Source organism: Hypanus sabinus, chromosome 25 (assembly GCF_030144855.1).
Source record: "Hypanus sabinus isolate sHypSab1 chromosome 25, sHypSab1.hap1, whole genome shotgun sequence".
NCBI lineage: Eukaryota > Metazoa > Chordata > Chondrichthyes > Myliobatiformes > Dasyatidae > Hypanus > Hypanus sabinus.
This window is the reverse complement of record NC_082730.1, coordinates 27,664,081-27,686,487: the sequence shown is the minus strand read 5'-3', so window position 1 is coordinate 27,686,487 and position 22,407 is coordinate 27,664,081. Positions and strand designations below refer to the sequence as shown.

The window sequence follows — 22,407 nt, the reverse complement described above, 5'->3', positions numbered from 1 at the left end:
CTGATTAAGAGACTGATCTACTTTTGTGTTAGACTGAGCAAGAGAAACCCTGTTTCTGTCTCACTCCACTCACTCTCAGCTACATCCTTTCTCCTTCCTTTTTCTTATCCATGTCTCTGCACTCCAGCTTGGTTCCTCAATCACCACTTCTGCCCCAGACAGCACGTGCTTTTCAAAATCATACAGTGGGAATGCAAAAAAGCTTACTCAAAGTAGTGTCACCCATGGCTGACTGCCAAAGCAGTATAATGTAATGTAACACTTGGTTTAGGATCAAAAATAGCAGTGATGGGGGAAAAGATCAGCCATGATTTGGAGTGGCCCACTTTGTTTCTCTTTCTTATATGGTTCTGCTTTTGTCTGCTCCTTCTCTTAGCATCCTTTGTGAGGGGAGAACATCAACAGCAAGATCACAGTTAATTCTCCCTCTCTCATTTTCCCCAGAGTAAAGATGGAAGTTAAAGGTAATCTACATTACTGTGGGTCTAGAGTTACATTCAAGCCAGATTCGTTAAAGCATTAGATTTTCTGAATGGTATGTATAATCAGATGTGTTTTACAATACAGTCACTATATCTGACTGAACAAAAAGTTGAATATCTCTCCTGAGCTTTAAGTCCACAATAAGGTGCAAAGCCTCCCACACATAAATAACCCCCATTGACTGCTCACGTATCTTCTCATTGCTGGCAGATGTTGTCCAATTCTAACTAACCTTTGAACTGAATAAGTTACGAGGTCACGTCAGAAGATGCTTAAGTGTCAGCCGTATTGGTGGGTCCAAGGACGTGGACAGACCAGTTTCCTCCCTATAGAATCAGATCAGTGTTCATGATAATCCATGGGTCACTGATACTTGTATCAGCATTTTACTTCAAATTTATTTAATTACTTGAATTTAAGTTCCTTGGTGGGAACTGAAGATGGCAATACTTAAACTTTATACTACTGAGCTCTTCCAGCAGAAGCAAACAGAACTAGGTAGAATATTGGATTATATTCACCTTTAACCACAGTTCAGGCTTTTCAGGCCAAAAAAGGGACAGAACACAAATGATATTTAACAACAAATTGTTTGAGGTAGTGATATTCTGGAGAGAGAGTGAGAGCGAGGTTGCTACAGGAAAAAAACAATTACAAAACCTTGAAACAAGAAAACCCTTCAATCCTTCTCTTTCTATAAACCATGCAAAATTAATTTTTCTTCTCCCAAGTACAATGTGGGCAAAAGGAATCTCCTTGAACAATTTTCTAAAATATTCATTCATTCCCTGGTTGATGTTAGTTAATCAAAACTTCTGCAGCCCTGATATTCAGCCACAAAGAGAACAGACTAGTAAAATTGTGTAATGATATTTTCATTCATAACCTTTTAATTCCAAACACATTCAGCATGTTCTAAGGTCCTATAGCCATCTCAATGGTAATTACCAGCATTATCTGTGGACACAAAACAAATCAATCTTAATTTTAAACACAAGAGATTCTGTAGATGCTGGAAATCAAGGGTAACACATACAAATTGCTGGAGTAACTCAGCAGGTCAAGTGACATCTGTGGAAAGGAATAAACAGTCAACAGCTCAGAGTAAGGCCCTTCATCAGGACTGGAAAAGAAGGGGGAAGAAGCCAGGAAAGGGGAAGGAATACCTTAGGTAGGTGAAACCAGGTGAGCAGGGGGAGAGGCGAAGCTGGGAGGTGATTGGTGAAAAAAGTAAATGGCTGAAGAAGGAGGAATCTAATTGGAGAGGAAAGTGAATCATGGGAGAAAAGGAAGGAGAAGGGGCACAAGGGGGAGGTAATAGACTTAATTTTTATCTGCATCTTCTGGGGTTTTTTTTAGCCCAAATTCTCCATTCCTTCCTGTGCAAACAGAATTGCTTCATGCGCTGGTTCCATTTTAATTCCCTCATTTAAAACACAAATTTGGAATCAAATTGGTTTCTGCTTGTGACTATGGTTTAATTTTTTTTTGCAAAAAATAGTGTAATGTCATTTTGCATCATGGTTTAGAGAGGCTAAACATACTGCTTCAGGTTGCAACTATTCACAGCCTAGGAAGATGTTAAATGAAATGTCATTTAGCATTGCGCTGCCACTTCTGTTGTGAGAGTGAAACCGGCCCTCTAACTATTCTGTCACCCTTTCAAATTCAAGCCAAGGACAGTTTGATGATTATGAAATCCTTAAAGCCAACAGAACTGTATTCCTTCCAGGAGCTCAAATTAGGTTTGAACAAAGAAATGATAATCTATAACACATGGTCCCCCCATAAAAAACTCACAGTTTGTAGAAAGTCTGTAAAACTTATTTAGTTCAAATAAATATAGGATCACATTTTGTTCCATTTTGAATTATGCTTGTTATACATAATGAGAAAGAGAAAATATTATTTCACTTGTGTTTAAAATACTAATTAAAATTATTTTAGATACAAGATTTATGTTAATCACAGCTTAAATTGACAATAATACTGTAATAATTATTCATCTTTGGTGAAGGCACTTCAATATGGGGTAAAAAGACTTTGGACCGAACATTATGATGAAAACAGCATTCAGAGAAAATGAAGGGAGTGTTTTTCCTGGTAGTGAAAGGTCACCAGTTTATTTATTCACTTAAAGGACTACACCCTTAAGAGGATTTACATTCAGAGGTTGTTCCTGGTGAGCTTTTAACATAAATATGCACAACTGGTCTCCAATATTTATTTTTGCAGTAAGGGCTTTATATTTTCTTATCTTATGAATCTTATGATAAAGAAAAAAAACTCTTAGCTCTTTAAATTTCATTTTTTCTTCTATTATCCTTAGAGACATTTGCTCATTCTGCAGCGTTATTCAGACATCAAGCTTGGACGCATCATTGTTGGCCAGACTTTAACGCCTCACCCAGTGGCCATTCTTTCCTCTGACATGTGTGTATCGATGAATTATGGAAACATTAAACCAAACTGATTCCATGCGCCTAATGGGAATGTGCACTTGGAATCAGACCTTGATGGCAAGGCTAAGTAACCAAATTCCATTCTCACTGAGTATCTTTCACTACAGAACTCGTAGTAGTACATTAGGGGTTCTAACTTTTCTGCCATTGAGAACAGTTTCTCCTTTTTAAACCTTTCAAAGTTTTGGCAATAGCAACAAAAAAAAAACTTTTCCATCACTTGTCTCAACTATGCTTCTCTAGAATGGAGCTAATGATGTCAGGGGCACTTTAACCAATAACACAGCAAAGCAGAAGCGTATTTGGGTCCAGCATGATTAGCCACCCTAATCTCTTCCCACAACCAAGACAACATGAAAATAGAACTCTGCTTATTTGTTAATGAATTTTGCACTTCGGATCAAATAAGCAGCATTGACTATTAATGTGCATAATTCAGCAGCGTTATAGTACTTCAAGCGAATTACTTGCCCCTCTTCAGGCCCTCCTGAACTCTGTGCCAAGTAGCTAAAACAGCAGCTAATATGCACTTATACCTTTCTAATTTTCAGCAAGATGCCAAACAAGCTTTTTTTGTACTGATGAATTACTTCTTTAAGTATCATGAAGTTCCATTTTTTTAAAAAAGTAGAAATTAGACTAATTTATGCTAAACATGATATAGTACCATGTGCGCATTGTACACTGCAGCTCATGATATTTATTTCCATTGACTTCAATGGGACACAAAGCAAAGTTTGCAGCTGTTCTTGTTTGAAACCTTGGGCGCGAGTGGACATCTTCATTGTTAAGCAAAAGAAAAAGAAACCAATCAATAATTTAATATTTATGCATTTTTAAATTTAAAATTTTATTTAAACCATTTCTTTGTATTTAGAAATTGCTAAAAAAATTGAAGTACTTTTTTAGAAAATCTTTATCAGTTATTAAAAAAAAATTGAACGTGCTCCACTCTCCATTAGCACTAAGCATGGTTACTGTGATAAGTGGAGGGTGTGAAGCAGGTCATGCGATTTGATAGGTGGGTGCAACTGACTGAGAGATTTCCGACAAGCTGAACATCTCTGATGAAACCTGTTAAGATCATTTTCAATAACGTAGAAGCTGAAGTTATGTGAGGATGTTATTATTCTGTGAAAATGTGGCATGTGTGATATATAATGGTGGATGTATTGCTGTGATTGACAGATTATGCAAGAGATGATTAGTGTTTTGTGCCATATGAAACAGGTATTGCTGGATGGAGAGATATACAATGGTATGTCACTGCATGGAAAGGCATATCAGAATGTTACTTTAAAGGGCAACATATGTGATCTATTATAATTAGGATTTCCCATATAAGCTGGTTATAAGTGGACTTTATATACCATACAATGAAAATTCTATCATAGACAGACAAAGCAGATCAGCACTGGAAACAAACCAACGTTAGCAACAATTCCAGGATTTTAATCATGAGGAAAGGCCATAAAAATCACATCACACTTTAGGAGATCTAATCGATAATTAACATTTCAAAGATATTGATAATGCATAAAATTATTTTAACTTGTCAGTGAATCAGTATCAACAGAGCACAAATTTATCAGAGTCAAAAAACTAAACAAAAATTTATTACAGAGATTTGGATTAGATATTGAATGCTGAAGAAAAAAAAAAGCAACCAGAAAGAAAACGTGTAACGGCTTTTAAAAGGGAAGTGGACATGCAGCAAATTACTTTTTTAAATGTACAGGATCAAAGACCACAGTAAACTTATTGGTCTTTTTCTGTACTCTAAAATTTTATAATGTAAAATTGATTGCATAAATTGGTATGCTGCAGTTCGACACAGCCTAGCTCAGTGTCACTGAGTCTGGAGTTTGATTGACCAGATTGACAATTCAGTTCAGCATTTTCAGTGTCTGCCCTGGAGATTCATCAAGCCTCAGAGATCTAGCAAAATCGCTTTTGGATATTTTAAAGCAAAGGGCGGTTGAAACTATATATAGCATTCCAAATCCCAGTATGAGAATGTTATGAAAAATTAACCTATCTCTAAATTTGGGGCTGATACCATATAAAAAGTGCACATGGAAAGTCAAAATTTAAAGAACAACTAGCTGATTACTAATCTTCAGAGAAGGAAAGCAGCCACCCTGACCAAGTCTGGACTACAAATGACTCTGGTCCTGCACCGTCTGATTGCCACCGGGGCAAACCAGTGTTAGATAATGCAAAGCATCCTGCCAGTGTTCATCTCATCACAAATACAAAAATAAATACTTTCACATCAAAAGAAATTATTGGTGTGTCCACACAGTACATATGATCCAGATTTACAGTGATTTGCATAATTTATGAATGGAAATGTTGTAATTGATTTGCTATTACAGAGGTACTTGGAATTCCATTTGGAGAATGTATAATATGTAATATATGGCAGAACCTCTCCTTGGCACTTTTCCCCCTTATCTAGCATATGTAGGCATTGCAGGCTCCATACCCCTCAGTTGGACCCTTTATCTTCTGGAGGCCCTGATATGATTCCACTGTTATCAGATTCCCTGCAGGATCCTATCCAACTGCCCTTTCTCTATGCTTGAATCTAGAGATTTTGGCAATGCCTTTATCTCTGAGAAGTGTACACATGTTCAACACGACAGTGGATTGTTCCAGGAGAGTACCAACACAGATGAATGAGGCGAATGCCCTCTGGTGTGTATCTCAATGCTGTTGTTATTGCATAGCCTGATACTTGCAACAGGTATCACTCGAAGTAAACAATTGCTGGACACCTATCTGATTTGTTATCCCTCTTATGTCCAGTTAAAACATAACTCACCAGATATCCTGTCTTAGTTCAACGATCGGAGGCAGAATATTATACATGGGACCACATGTCCGTGTGTTTCTGTGCTACTCCAAGCAGTATACAGATTACTTAAGAAATTCATGATCACTATACAATATTTCCCACTGCTATTGTGTAACGGTTGAACATTATTGTTTTGAATTATTGTTCTAAAATAGCAGTGTGCATTTGGAACAGATTTACCAAATTAATAAAGTTTAACAAATTGGAAATAGTTGCAACATGAAGTGCTGTAAATTAAATTGGCTGTTCTTTGACATGTAAGAGTTTAGGTCAGTAACGTTCACATTGCTTAATAAAAAAATCATAACTCAATTTAAATCTGCTCTGCAACGTGCAGCCAGTGGTAGAATTTGTAATCTATGGCACTTTCAATGAATTAGATAGAAGGTTGAGGCAACATAGACAAGAGGTGAGAATCTTGATTCTGAAGAGGAGAAGTAAAAATCTTTCTAATCTAGTCCTTCCTCATGTATGTGATGTGGCATTTTGATTCTCCATGAAGTAACTCATAATTACTCAGAATTAAAAGCACAATGATATTGATAAGCTCTCCAATGATAAAAAGAACTTGAGTCAAAGCAGTCATCTCCTGCCATTCAATCACCTAGTCCATGAAAGAAAAGCTGGTGGCTCTTTTGGCTTCCCTCGAAGAGCAACAAGACCGGACGTTTTGTAGTCAGATTCAGGAACTGGTTCAAAGGCATGGTTGGCACGTGAACTAGGGAATCCATGAAGAGAATAAAGGCTCTTGATGCCATTATGGTGAGAAGGAGAGCTGGAGATCCCCATAAATGCATTAACATTCCCATGGGAATGTGAATAAGGTGTCATACAAGATGAAGACATGGATTCCTGGGACAAAATGGATGAAGAAACCGTAGAAGTGTTGGTTGCATTGCTGGACCAAAGGTTGTTGTGTATCTGAAATAGAACAGATATACTTAGAGCATAAAGTACACAGAGTCATGGCATTATACAGCACAGAAACAGGCTGTTCAGCCCAGTTGGTTCATGCCAACCAGATGCCCTTTCAAGCTAGTTCCCGTTTTTCTCCTATAACCTTCTAAACTGTTACTATCCATGTAACTGCCAAACTATCTTTTAATTCTCAAGATCAAAATACATGGTCGGTAGATGTAATTTTGATCTAAATTAGTAGATGGGGTAACTATTCCTCCCAGTATCTCTGTATTGTTGTGAGTTTCAAGTGCAAACTCAGGACTGGCATTTCACTGCTATAATACAACTATGGAAACTTTTAATTAATGTATTAAGTTGTTATACGATTTAGTCAATCTTTGGAATGTTTAAAATGGGAGGAGTGAGCAATTTCATGTCCCTGGATGTCAATATCTCTGAGGATCAAACCTGAACCCAACATATTAATGCAGCTACAAGAAGACACAATGGCTACATTTCATTAGGAGTTTGAAGATATTTGGCATGTCACCTAAAGCACTCTTAAATTTCTACAGTTTCACTGGGCATTCCAAGTGGCTGTATCACCGTCTGGTGTGGGGGGAGGGGGGCAGGACAGTAACTACTGCACAGGATCAAAATAAACTGCAGAGGGTTGTATACTTAGTCAGCTCCATCTTGGGCTCAGATCATCTTCAAGGAGGGAGGCCTCAAGAAGGTGACGTCCCTCATTAAGGACCCCATCACCCAGGTCATGCCTTGTTCTCACTGCTACCTTCAGGAATGAAATACAGAAGCCTGAAGACACACACTCAACAATTCGGGGACAGCTTCTTCCCCTCTGCCATCCGATTTCTGAATGGGCACTGAATCCATTAACACTGTATCACATTTTTTTAATTTCCAGTTTTGCACTAATTTAACAATTTAATATATATTCCTACTGTAATCCACGTTTTTTCAATTATTATGTATTGCATTGTACTGCCACAAAGTCAACAAACCTCATGACATGCCAGTGATATTAAACCTGATTCTGAAATCAGTACTCTGCTTTAAGATCTACAGACAAAAATGATAAACACTGAATAGTGAAAATAACTGAAAAATAAAAGTCTTTTTGAGAGTAAGTCAATGCTGTACTTGGTGTTGGTATTAAGAAAGCTGACTTACTGAGAACTGACATCCAGTGCTTGAATTCTAACATGTACAGATGCTAAACGTTGCATCTGAAGAATCTAAAATTGTTCTCTCCTCCAGAGTTGTTGGCTCTGACATGCAATTACTGACAAATCAGTCAACATTAATTTCCATTGAGATTCTCCTAGGCCTGTCTGATGAGACAGGACCAAAAGATAAACCATGTTGCTATGGTTTGTGCTGATCTTCTGAGGAAATTAAGGAGCAAAGGGCAAAATACTGCTGGAAAAATTCTATGCAAATTCATCTTAGAATCGTAGACTCCTACAGTACCCCTGTCAGCTCACTTTATCCATGCTGACTGTGATGCTGATCTGCACTTATTCCATTTGTCTACATTAGGCCCTTATCTGTCTTTTTCTTGGCTATCCAGGTACTTGGCTGATATCTTTTAAATGGAGTAATTGTATCTGCCTACATCATCTCTTCTGGCAGGTTATTCCAGATAATTACCACTCTCTGGGTTAAAAAAAAAATTCCTCAGATTTCCTTTAACTTTCTCCTATCACACCTTAAATTTGTGCACTTTTGTTCTCTCCTCTCCTATGACTATCTATCATATCTACACTCCACATAAACCTCTGTAAGGTCTTCCCTTAGCCTCCAGTGAGAAGCCCTAGCCTATCCAATCTTTCCTTATAAATATGGTCCTCTGTTTGGGGAAATGTCATGTAATATAGAACAGTACAGCACACAAACAGGCCCTGAACAGTCTGCACTGAATATGATGGACAAGTGCTTGAATTAATCTGCAGGGCTGTAGGGAAAGAAACGGGATAAAATTGAACAGACATTGCAAAGAGCCAACAGTGGGCCAAGGACCTGAATTACCTTCCATCCTGTGAATGCCAATGATTTTATAAAGACGGAGAGGGAGAAATAATGTTCATGTTATTTATATTCAAGATTGTTTAGTGTTATTTCCTGTACACAAGTGTAAATGAGAACAAAATAATTGTTACTCTGGATCTAATGAAACAAAAAAAAACACAAAAGATAAAGGACACAATCATTTTTTTTAAAAAAACACGGTAAACATACAATACTGTGGAAAGGTCTTATTGCTATATGGTTTCAGATGGTATGTGCTCCAAAGAGCCCTCATCACAACATCATTGAAGCTGTCCGGGATTATCTGGAGAAGGAGAGAAGCAGGCAAGACAGCCAAAGTCTGCAGAAGAACTGTGGCAAGTTCTCCAAGATGCTTGGATCAACCTACCAGCTGACTTTCTTATAAAACTGCATGTTACTGTACCTAGGATAATTGATTCAGTTTTAAAGGTCACATCAAATACTGCTTTGATTTAGTTTTTACCTTTTACTGCTCTTTATAGTATTCTTTTGATATCTAGAATCTTCTCATTTCATTATTTTTGTAAGTATTTTCGTTTTACAGAATTTTTTTACATGTGCCCAAGACACGTACTTTAATTACATAAGATAGCTTATATACATAGATTTTACATCCATCAAGTGACACTAGGTTGTGCATAAGGTGACTGACAACAAATAATAAAGTAGTTGTGGAGTTGTGGAGTTAGTGAGTGTTGATCAGCCACACTGTTTGGGGTAAGTAACTGGTTTTGGGTCTGGCGTGGATGCTTTGTAGCCTCCTCCCTGATGGGAGTGGGACAGACGGTCCATGAGCAGGGCGGGTGGGATACTTCATGATGTTACTGGCCCTTTTCCGGCACCTTTCTGTATATGTGCCTTTGATGGTGGATAGTCCGGTGCCAGTGATTTGTTGGGCAGATTTGACTACCCGTTGTAGAGCCTCCCTGGCTGCTGCTGTGCAGCTTCTGCACCGACCGGAAATGTAGTTTGTCAGGATGCTCTCTGCTGCACATCTGCAAAGTATCACGAGTATGGATGTACAAAGTCCAGCTCTTTTCAGCTTTCTCGGAAAGTAGAGGCTTTGCTGAGCATTCTTGACTGTGTTCTGGGACCATGAGAGGTTGTGTGTGATTTCATAACAAGAGAACTATTCAGCCCATTTGGAAGTTATTCAATCCATTGTATTATGCTAGTTTTCTGAAAAAAAAATTTAATTCATTCAATCTGCTCTTTCTTCAGTTCATTTCTGAACTTGAAGGTCTCTTTTAACTCCATTTTGAAAGTTAATAACAAATCCACATTTATTCTGAGTATCCCAAATTTTAACAACTTGTTGCATAAAAATATATTTACTTCATCTTCTCCATTTTTCTTTCACCAACTAACGTTAAGTTGCTATTTTAATCTCCTGCCCATGAAAACAATTTCTTCTTAATTACTGCATCAAAACACAGGAGAAACAGGATTGAAAAGGGATGATGCACAAATAAAACATTTAGCAGGTTGGTTCTATGTTTATTGATGTCATTGATTGTGTTTGTTAACAGATCTTTTGGACACTGGTTTATTATGAATAAAATCTGGGAAAGTTACTTGAAATTAAAGTCAGGTTATTTGTGAATTAGGGATGTAAAATACGACAAACAATAAGAAAAAAAATTCAAACAATGAAATAAGAATAACTGGGGACTTGCATTTAAGGTACCTCAAGAAATATATTTGAATCTCTTTTTACAATTAATAGGCATGGTCTTGACCATATAAACAGTTCAATGGCGTAACCTAATGAATTTTCTACCATTTAATCCCAGTACTCTATGCTGGAATGCTCTACCTGAGAATAATTTTCTGGTTTTGAGAAGATCGAGATGTCATATGCCGCAGCAAAGTGGTTTCTGACTTCATGAAATTTTCCATATCGCTCTCGTTTTCTCCATTTGGCTCTTCGGTTTTGAAACCAAACCTAATGAATATAACAAAACATAGAGATCAGTGATTATTATGGAGAAAGTTTAATCAACCTTTGCCTTTAAATATATTCATGGTCGTGGTGGTGGGGGGGAGGAATGTCTTAGGGGGATAATAGCCAAATACAGGATATTGGAACTAGCTGGTTGGATGCTGTGGTTGGTATGGGACTTGATGGGTTTCTCCTAATCTCAGTGCTGTTTTGTGCAGCCTTGTTATAAGTGAATCATAGCTGCAGTTAACTACATTAGAATGGTGACTATAGTGAAACAGTATTCATTGACTACATAAATCTATTTTTTCCTTCAATTGGTGCCAGGAATAAGATTTGCTTTATCTGCCAATATAAACCAAGATTCACTGAACCATCTCCCAACCTAACTTTGTAACTCAGTAACAAACGCTTTCTGGATTTCTCAAGAGATCTGGATTTGTTGAATGGCTTGAAGGGCATAAAGCATTATCAAAATGCAAAGTAAATCTGTCAAATGAGATGAAAATCACTTTGCACTCAGAATAAAGATTTCACACATATGTCACAATTCTTCCTCTGACATTTCTAGTGAGATTTCAAACTCAGCTGAAAAATGAAAGATATTGTACTTGTTATTGTAAATAGATATTGTATCACTCTGAAATGCATCAAAGACATTCATATGCATTCGACTGTATTATCTCATTACCGGTGTTAACTAGCACATCTAATTTGAAATTTGGCAAGACCCCAAAAATTAGTAAGCTAGCTTGTATTTTAATTTGGACTCTTTGAGGGAGGAAGGTCTATCTGCAATGTTGAACTGGAAATCAGGAGAACATTCTGTTCTTCCACTTTTTTCCCCAACAGAATCTTCAACAGTCCCCAGTTCCACTAGTTAAAGCTAACATTTAATGTTTCATCGAGTCCTCCACAATGCAATGATAAACCAGATTATGTGTCCAATTTCAGCACATGTAATTCTGGCTCAACATTCACTGGATTGGCTACCAACGGGCAAAAACAGATCCTACAAAATTGTATGCACTGTGGTTCTATGACATTCTTCTATTCGCAGGGTAACTTCAACAGGAAAGCACAAAAAACTGCAGATAAGCAGCAAATGTGTGAATGGGAGATCCAGAATGGATCACCAATAAATGAAAGAGATATTCCTGCATTTGGAATTAGTATCTGCTTTCATGTCTCAGAATGTCTGAATGACTATCATTGTCCCTCTCTGCAGAATTTATATACCCATTTCTTTCAGTGTATATATCTCCTTATTTACCTTCATACATTTAACTATCCCTGTAGCTGCTGCTGTTTGTATATGTATAACCATTTCTCTGTATATGCATGCATCTGTCACAGCAAGAGGAACAGGTATATGCTTGTGTTAGTGGAAGAAAGAGAAGAAGAAAGCCCTTAACTTTGAGTGGATCATCAGGTCGCCATGGTGACGGCATTTTTTTTCAGCAGGCCTTCTTGTTTTTACAAGGCCGAGTTGCTAGCTCGACGTTCAACCCAGCATGGATGGAAAGCGTGCAAGGGAGCCGGGTGGATTGGAACTCAGGAGCCTTCGCTCCAAAGTCCGGCGCTGATGCCACCATGCTACTGGCCAGCTACTGTGTTAGTGGGTGCTATATATATTTCTTTCTCTGCGTGCACCATATATTTGCCTTTTTCTCTGCCCATGTCTTTTTGTACCTGTGCTAAAAGGCGTGTCATGTGTAAGTCAATGTGTGTGGGGTTGGAGAGTTCTTTCAGAGAGGCAGTAGAGTCATAGTAAACTGAACTTCTACACCCTTTATTCCTTCTAGTTTTGTGTAAACCTGGGGATTTGTGAGACTATCTCATGAGTTTCCTGGCTCATCAGATTCTTGCCACTTCCTCTCATCTTTCTCCAGTAGAAACCTTTTCCTTTAGACATTTGACTATACTTCACAAATTGCAACAAATTATTTTGCTGTTCTTACACAAAAATAAAGTTTACAGATGTCATTATAAGTTCATTATAAGTTTGGCCAGCGGACCACAAGCAATCCAAATAAACCAGCCTCTCCATGATGCCGGTCTCAAGTCAGAGCTCAGTGGTGATTGTCAAATGGCCAAGTGTACCATTGCATCTAGGCTTAATCATCACTTTTCATCCAACCCTACCTGAACTCTGGCCTCGGTGAGCTCAGTACCGAGAGCCAGCTGTTCTCGGGCATACACATCGGGATAGTGAGTTTTCTGAAACACCTTCTCCAGCTCCTCCAGCTGATAACTAGTGAACGTGGTTCTGTTCCGCCGCTTCTTGTTCTTGCTGCTGGTATCTCCCTCGCTCCGCTCACTGGGAACCTCGTTTCCTGGGGGCTCTTTCAGTTTTCCACAGATTCGCAGCGGATCCTGGCGATCAGAGTCCATCAGTTGATAGTCGATGGATTTTGAAACCTTGATATTCAGTGCTAATGAAAAACAAAGTGAGTGTAAATTGAGGTTATTAAAAGAAAAGGATGGTAACTATCTAATCAGGTTAGTGAATTTGTAGGAACTGTTACCTAGGAATTGAATCACATTGTGCTTTTTATGAGCACTATCTGATACATGCTGACATAAACCAGAATAAGCTACATTAGTGATCTTTTCTGGATATAATCACACCAATCACAAAATTGAACAGACAGATGGAGCTGGTTTCCATCACAGAAATTCTTTGCATCAGGTGTGCACCTAATCTATCTTTCTGACATGAACTGGAGCACTCAGATGCTGGAAGCATCGCCCGGCAACGAAAATAAAAGTAGGAACATAACATACTGCATTATACGTTATAGGTTAATAGAACACTCAGTTCTAAATAGGACACTTCAAAACACAGTTCTGAGACTCAATGGAAAGTGCGAAAATGCCTAGACCATGATAAAGAGTACTTTTAAACATAAGAACATAAGAGATAGGAGCAGGAGTAGGCCAATCGGCCCCTCAAGCCTGCTCCGCCATTCAACAAGATCATGGCTGATCCAATCTTAACTCTAGTTATCACCGAATCCCACAAGGCAACAGTGCCAACCAACAGGGCACCATGCCGCCCATTTTATTTTATTATTCATCCCGCCCAAACCCATGTGATCACCCAGGGAAAAAAAAACGATTTGCCAATTGAGGAGAAAAAATCTGGAAAATTCCTCTCTGACCCATCCAGGCTATCGAAAACTGGCCCGGGAGATCACGACTGATCTAAACCTAGCCTCATGTCCACTTACCTGCTCGCTCACCGTATCCCCTAATGCCATTTTTATCCAGGAAAATGTCTATCTCCATTTTGAATTTATTGAGTGTAGTAGCTTCCACAGCTCTCTGGGGCAGTAAATTCCACAGCCCCACTACCCTCTGAGTGAAGAAATTTCTCCTCATCTCAGTCCTGGAACGGCATCCCCTTATTTTAAGATTATGCCCCCTAGTCCTAGTTTCACCCATCATTGGGAACATTCTCCCCGCATCCACCCGATCAAGCACAATCTTATATGTTTCAATAAGATCACCTCTCATTCTTCGGAACTCCAATGAGTAGAGTCCCAATCTACTCAACCTCTCATCATACATCAACCCACCCATCCCCAGAATTAACCTAGTGAACCTTCTCTGCACTGCCTCAAGAGCCAGTATGTCCTTTCTTAAATATGGACACCAGAACTGCACGCAGTACTCCAGGTGTGGTCTCACCAATACCCGGTACAACTGCAGTAAGACCTCCCTGTTCTTATACTCCATCCCCCTAGCAATAAAAGCCAGCATTCCATTGGCCTTCTTGACCACCTGCTGCACTTGCATACTAACTTTTTGTGTTTCCTGCACCAGGACCCCCAGATCCCTTTGCACAGAAGCACTTTCCAGTTTCTCTCCATTTAGATAATAACTTGCTCTATTATTTTTCCTGCCGAAGTGCAAGACCTCACACTTGTCAGTATTATATTTCATCTGTCAAATGTCTGCCCAATCACTCAGCCTATCTATGTCCCCCTTTGTGTCATCAGCAAACTTCGATACGTTGCACTTAGTCCCTTTCTCCAAATCATTAATATAGATTGTAAAGAGTTGGGGTCCCAACACCGACCCCTGTGGAACACCACTAGTCACCATCTGCCAGTCTGAGAATAAACCATTTATCCCAACTCTCTGTTTTCTGTTAGAAAGCCAATCCTCCACCCATGCCAGAATATTATCCCCAATCCCATGATTTTTTTTACTTTAAGTAATAATCTTTGGTGTGGCACCTTGTCAAATGCCTTTTGGAAGTCCAAATACACCACATCCACTGGTTCTCCTTCATCTACCCTATATATTATGTCCTCAAGGAACTCCAACAAATTTGTCAAACATGACTTGCCTTTTGTAAATCCATGCTGACTTTGTCCTATTAAGCTATGTTTATCCAAATGCCCTGTTACTGTTTCCTTAATTATCGATTCCAACATTTTGCCAACCACAGATGTTAGGTTAACTGGCCTATAATTCCCAGCCTTCTGTCTATTGCCCTTTTTAAATAAAGGAGTTACATTAGCATTTTTCCAATCTGCTGGGACCATTGCCGAGTCCAGCGAGTTTTGAAAAATTATCACTAATGCATCCACAATCCAGACCGCCACTTCCCTTAAGACCCTAGGATGCAAGCTATCCGGTCCAGGGGATTTATCCACCTTCAGTTCCATTAATTTATCAAGTACCATTTCCTTGGTGATTTGAATTGTAGTTAGCTTCTCTCCCCCTAGAGCCCCCTGCTTATCCAGTGTTGGGATATTTTGAGTGTCCTCTACTGTAAAAACTGATACAAAATATTTGTTCAGCGTTTCCGCCATCTCCATGTCCCCTACCATTAATTTCCCGGTCTCATCTTCTAGGGGACCAACATTTACTTTAGCCACCCTTTTTCTTTTTATGTAACTATAAAACTCTTACTATCTGCTTTTATGTTTTTGGAGAATCTAACAAAGGAGATGTAGTATATGTAGTATTGATTGTAAAAAAATAAATGATGCTTTGTGTCTGTCTCTTTACACAGCATGACTGTTCTTTAGAGTACAGCAGTATCCACAAAAGTTTCCAGAGTAAAAGCTGATTTATACTTGCACGTATGCCATAGTCTTGATTTTCACTTCTGCGTAGGGTGCATTCCGTAGCAAGGATGCGTTGGTGTGTGCCAAAACGCTAGTTGGTGGTTGGGTTTCTATGTCACTGTGTTGAGTTTCTTCGTGAGAGAAATCCATTTACATTTTTGTACGTAGGCAGGTAGATTTGACGATTTGGTTAATCTGTTTCACATTGGTGTACAGACATGGCAGAGAAGAAGCAACCAGAAATGCATAGGAGGAAATGCGATGCTACCAAGCTGACCAATCACAGTTGTTGTGGTATGCGTCACCACAACGGTTGTGTTACTTTTTTGGGGAGATGCACGTCACCCTACGGTGTAGATGTGATGCACAAGTATAAATCAGTCTGGATGAGTTAGTGTAATAAATATGAGTTCATTAGAGCTCCTGAGTCCTGGCAAATTTGTTCAACACTTCAACCTGTACTCAAACAGGGAACATACTCTCAGTGGCCACTTTATTAGGTACAGGAGTGTACCTAATAATATGGCCACAGGTGTGGAACCTGGGGTGATCTTCTGCTGCTGAAGTCCATCCATTTGAAGGTCCAACAGGTTGTGCATATAGATAGGTATATGGATAGATAAAGAGATAGATTTTTGCACCACTCTCTGTAAATTCTAGAGACTGTTGTGTGAAAAATTCCAGGAGATCAGCAGTTTCTGAGATAATTATTCCGTGGCCAAAGTCACTTGGATGACATTACATCCCCAATCTGATGTTTGGTCTGAACAATAGCTGAACTTCTTGACCATGTCTGCATGCTTTTATGCATTCAGTTGCTGCCACATGATTGGCTGATTCGATATTTGCATTAACAAGTGGTGCGGGTGTGTACCTAATAAAGTGGCCACTGAGAGCAGATAGCACACTGGAATGTAGATAAAAGACTGTGAAAGTGCAGATTATAAGGGGAACTGAATGAGTCAACAAAAAGCACACCAAGTCTAAAAGCAGATTTCAGCTTCAGTGAGCGAGGACCAGTGGATCTAACAAAGTTTGACAAAGTGCCTGACCAGAGTGAAGCTGAATATATTGGAAAAATTGGATTGCAATTTTGAAAACTTGAGTAGCATTTTGTATACATTTGGAGGGAATGAGGATGTCTTAGCAACTAACACTAGTATATAGGAAGTAAGAAAAAGAGGTAAGAAACACTATAAAGTCAATTGAAATTAGAAAACACTTTTAAGTCGAAAGAATTGAATACCTATGCAATAATAATAAATTTATTAATGCTATCAATATCTCATTCATTAAGGTTGTTAAATTATTGTGGAGCCTCTTAAACCCAACACCCCCAGGATTTATCAAAATCTATCAATTACATACTGTGGTGAAAAACCTGGAGAAGTGATTGGAGTTTGTATCATTGAGTTAAAGAAATTATGGTGGCCCAACACTTACAGATTTTTCCAAGGCTGGGCACTGAGGCTTCAGTTTGCCTGGAGGTTTACAGATGAGCACATTCGGTTAAGATTCCTATTGCTGCAGAAATGCTGTTAAAGAAAGGCAGACAGCTCCTATCAGTGGAAGAGGAAAATGAGGATGTTTATTCTGTTTAATCCAATGTGTGTGGTAATAGTGGCAGTTTAATAGACTTGGATAGAAAGCACAAGAAATGCTGTTCTCAATGGAGGGTAATCATTCAGTTCAACTTTGCCCATTAATGTTTTTAACAGTCTGGAAGACACAACACAAATTTGCAAGGATAGACAAAACATAATGTGTGCAGAATACATCAATCCACCAGTATTTAAATACCAAAGAATCCATCTTAGTATGCAATCACAGAGAGCTATTCCACAGAATTTTGATGTGAGTCAAAACAATGACTTCAGATTTTGCATGACAGAAAGCATGAAACAAATTTCAAGATTATCAGATTCAATAGCCAAAATCTTGAAACTTGTGTCGATACAAGATTACTTAGTTAGAAATTGAAGCACATGTAGTTGCACTGTACTAAGAAACACTTATTCAAATCGATGATGAACACTGGACAACAAAGTGACGTACATTGTTTTTAGCAATGTCAATATATAAAATTAAATTTGACTATAGCAGACTATACTGAAGACCAATGTTGCTGGGTACAGAGTGAAAATACCCAGGTTTCATTGGGCACAGATAGACATAGAATGTTAATTCAGTACATCCTGGTCTAGAAATGATTTGGAACCCTGGATTTAAAGTATTATCAAAGGGCTATCTTCTTGAAGATCCATCCGGCAATGTGCAAAACCAATCAACCTAGACCATATGCTAAGACCTGGACTAAAGGACTTGGAAAAGGACTGTGCTGAAGACTGAACTAACGGCACTGACTTCCAGCAGTTTGGAGTTTGAGCACTGGTCAATCAGTGAATGGAAGCATGAGAAAACGTAGCTCACCCAGATTTGCCGATTCAGTGCACAAGACATCAAGTCGCGGCGGTCTGGTGTTTGAGAAACAGCCAATCAGCGATCAAAGCGATTGGCAAGAACAAATAAAAATAAGGCAGGGGCAAGAGCTGCGGCTATCGTTGGAGCAGCCTTTGTTAGAGTGGACAGTGTCAGAGTGATTATTTGAGGCTCTGGCTGCAGCTTCTAACACTCCAGATTATGGTGCTAAAGCTTGAACTTAATGAAGTCCAGATCATTTGCCCGGCTGAAGGGGTGATAGATAGGACATATAGAGAGGTAGTTACACTCAAGGTGCAAAGGTGCAGGGCGTGGGAGACTGGGTGGCAGTCAGGAAAGGGAAAGGGGTTAAATAGCCAGTGTAGAGTATCGCTGTGGCCATTCCCCTCAACAATAGGTGTACCACTTTGGATACTGTGGGGGGTGGTGGGGATGGGGATGACCTCTAGAGGAAAGTCACAGCAGTCAGGTCTCTGGACTGAGTGTGACTCAGAAGAGAAGGGTGGAGAAGAGGCACATTGTGTTGAGAGGGGATTAGTTAGGAGAACAGGAGTTTCTGTGGACAAGATTGAGATTTCCAGATGGTATGTTGCCTCACGGGTGCCAGGGTCTGGGACATCTCTGATCGAGTGCTCAGTGTTCTTAAGTAGGAGAGTGAGCAGCCAGAGGTCATGACCCATTTAGGTGCTAATGACATGAGTAGGAACAGTGGTGAAGATCTGCGAAGTGAATTCAAGGAGTCAGGCGCTAAGTTAAAGGACAGGACATCTGGGGTTGTGATCTCAGGATTGCTACCCATGTCATATGCTAATGAGGCCAGAAACAAGAAGATCATAGTGTTTAACACTTGGCAAAGAAGATGGTGCAGGAGGGAGTGCATCAGATTTTTACATCACTGGGCTTTCTTCCAGGGAATGCAAGGAACAGTTTGCACCTGACCTAGAAGGGGACTAATATCATATGGGAAGGTTTGCTGGTGCTGCACAGTGGAAATTTAGAGTTGCAGGAGACCAGAGTGCCAGAACAGATAGTGGAGAGGTAGTGGAGGCAGATGTGAAGACCTCAGACAAAGTCAGGAATCAAATGATTGAGCATGGTGCAACTAACGTCCTGAGATGTGTATATTTCAATGCAGGAAGTATCGTAAGAAAAGCAGATGAGCTCAGGGCATGGATCAACACACGGAATTATGGTATTGTAGCCATTAGTGAGCTTGGTTCCTGTTGTGACAAGACTAGCAGCTCAATATTCCAGGGTTTTGTTATTTTAGATGTGACAGAGTGGGAGAGATTAAAGGTGGAGGGGTGGCATTACTAGTCAGGGAAAATGTCTTGGCAGTGCTCAGTCAGGACGAACAGGAAAACTTGTTTAGTAAACTTATGGGTGGAACTGAGGAATAAGGAAGGTATGATGTCATTAAAGGGATTATATTATAGACCTTCTAACAGTCCACATGATTTTAGAGGAACAAATTTGTGGAGAGATTACAGTCTTGCAAGAAACATAAGGTTGTAATAGTAGGTGATTTTAACTTTCCACATATTGACTGGGACTCACTGATTTCTTTAATCAGTATCTAGAGGATCCAACGTGAGAGAGTGTGATACTTGATCTGCCATTAGGGACTGCGACAGGCAGATGACAGAAGTTCATGTAGGGGAAAACTTTGCATCTAGAGGTCCTAATGCCATCAGTTTCAAAGTAAATATGGAAAAGGATAGGTCTTGTTCATGGTTTGAGAGTCCAGCTTGGGGAAGGGCCAATTTTGATGCTATCATAAAGGATCTGGCAAAGTGTGGTAAAGATAACAAATTTAGGAAACCTTGGTTTTGAAGAGATCTTCAAGCCCTGTTTAAGATAAAGAAAAGAGTTGCATGGGAGGTTTAGGCAGGTAGGAACAAATGAGGTACTTATGGAGAGTAAGAAATGCATGAGAACCCTTAAGAAAAAAATCAGGAGGGCTCAAAGAAGGCATGAGATTGCCCTTGCAGACAAGCTGAAGGAGAATCCTAATGGATTCTATAGAATTGTTAAGAGCAAAAGGATACCAAGGGACAAATTAGTCCTCTTGGAAGATCAGAATGATAATCTATGCACTGAGCCAAAAGAGATGGGGGAGATCTTAAATGGATGTTTTTGCATCTGTATTTACTTGGGAGTCAGGTGCAGAGTCTTTAGAAGTGAGGGAAAGCAGCAGATTACAGAGGAGGAGGTATTTGCTGTCTTGAGGCAAATGAGAGTGGCTAAATCTCCAGGGTCTGACACCTGGACATTGTGGGAAGCAAGTGCAGAAATTGCAAGGGGCCTAACAGAAATACTTCAATCATTCTTAGTGATGGAAGAGGTACCAGAGGATTGGGGAATGGCTAATGTTGTCCTGCTGTTTAAGAAAGGATCTAAAATTAAACCAGGAAATTATAGGCTGGTGAGCCCGACATCAGTAGGGGGAATGTTATTGAAAGTTATTCTAAGGGACCAGATTTATGAGTATTTGGATAGACAGGAACCTATTAAGGATAGTCAGCATGGCTTTGTGTGTGGGAGGTGATGTCTAACCAATCTTAAAGAGCTTTTTGAGGAAGTTACCAGGAAAGTTAATGAAGTCAAGGCAGTGGATGTTGTCTACATGGACTTTAGTAAGGCCTTTGACAAGGTCCCACTTTGGAGTTACGTCAGGAAGTTTCAGTTGCTTGGCATTCAAGATGAGGTATTAAATTGAATTAAACATTGGCTTTGTGGGAGAAGCCAGAGAACAGTAGTAGATGGTTGCCTCTCTGACTGGAGGCTTGTGACTAGTCGAGTGTCACAGAGATTGATGTTGTGTCCTTTGTTGTTTGTCACCTACACCAATGATCTGGATAATAATGTGGTCAACTGGATCAGCAAGTTTGAAGATATGACCAGGATCAGAGGTGTAGTGGACAGCAAGGAAGACTATTAGGGCCTGCTGCAGGATCTGGACTAGCTATGGAAGATGGAATTTCATGCAGCAAGTGTGTGGTGTTGCACTTCACTAGAATCAACCAGGGTAGTCTGACACAGTGAACGGCAGGGCACTAAGGAGTGCGGTGGAACAAAGGGGTCGGAAATACAAGTCCATAATTCATTAAAAGTGTTGGCACAGTTAGATAGGGTCATAAAGAAAGCTCTCGGGACATTGCCTTTCATGAATTAAAGTATCGAGTACAGGAGATAGGATGTTATTTTGAAGTTGTATACAACATTGGTGAGGGCTAATTTGGAGGATTGGGTGCAGTTTTGGTCTCCTGCCTACAGGAAAGATAGAAGTAAGGTTTTAAGAGTACAGAGAAAACTTATAAGGATGTTGTGGGGTCAGGATGACCAGAGTTATATGGAAAGATTTAATAGGTTAAGACTTTACTCCTTGGAATGTAGAAGATTGGGAGGAGATTTAATAGGAAATTATGAGGGGTGCAGATAGGGTAAATCCAAGCAGGCTTTTTCCACTGAGATTGGGTGGGACTACAGTGAGAAGTTATGGGTTAAGGGTGAAATGTGAAAAGTTTAAGGGGAACCTGAGGGAAACTTCCTCACTCAGAGGATTATGAGAGTGTAGAACAAGCTATCAGTGCAAGTGGTGCATGCAAGCCTGATTTCAACATTTAAGAAAATTGTGGATAGTTACATGGATAGTAAGCACCTGGATGGCTATGGTCTGGGCGCAGGTTGATAGGACTAGGTAGGTTAAATGGTTTGGCATGGACTGGATAATTTGAAGGGCCTTTTTCTGTGTTGTACTTTCCTATGATGATGAATCTGTGACCTAGAACATTCTGAAATGCTTTTGAAAAAACACTGGAGTGACTGGGCCACATTAATAGATCTGATTCCAAAGTTTAATAAAACTCTCCCTAGTGATTCTAAGGTCACTCTGAACAGTGCAACAGATGATGAACAGCATCTCTTGCCTACAGTATGTTCCACGATCTGTGTACAAGGTGACAGGGCCAAAGATCTTAAGCAACATCAAACTCATGCTCCCAGCTCATTCTAGGGCTGTGAACCAAAGCTATTTGAAGGCTTATAAAATCTTATAAAATTTTTGCATGCATATACAATGTTTCCATGAAGTTAAGTTCTTCTGCACTGTAATGGATTAGATGCTTTGTTTGTTTCTGCTGTAATCCAAAAGCCATTGAGTGCCAC

At 39.5% G+C, this 22,407-nt stretch overlaps 1 protein-coding gene across 2 annotated transcripts in view; it reads right to left on the bottom strand.

Moving 5' to 3' along the window:
* Positions 1-4,372: 4,372 nt before the first annotated feature.
* The window catches only part of alx3 (ALX homeobox 3), a 49,741-nt gene continuing 31,706 nt past the window's right edge, over positions 4,373-22,407 (bottom strand). Inside the window, exons 2-4 of one of the 2 annotated variants that reach the window (XM_059950381.1) lie at positions 12,863-13,152; positions 10,592-10,720; positions 4,373-6,726 (exon numbers count right to left, since the gene is read on the bottom strand). In XM_059950381.1, coding sequence (XP_059806364.1) covers positions 6,406-6,726; positions 10,592-10,720; positions 12,863-13,152 — 740 coding nt within the window. In that variant the 3' untranslated portion in view covers positions 4,373-6,405. The other variant, XM_059950382.1, reaches the window with a different exon arrangement.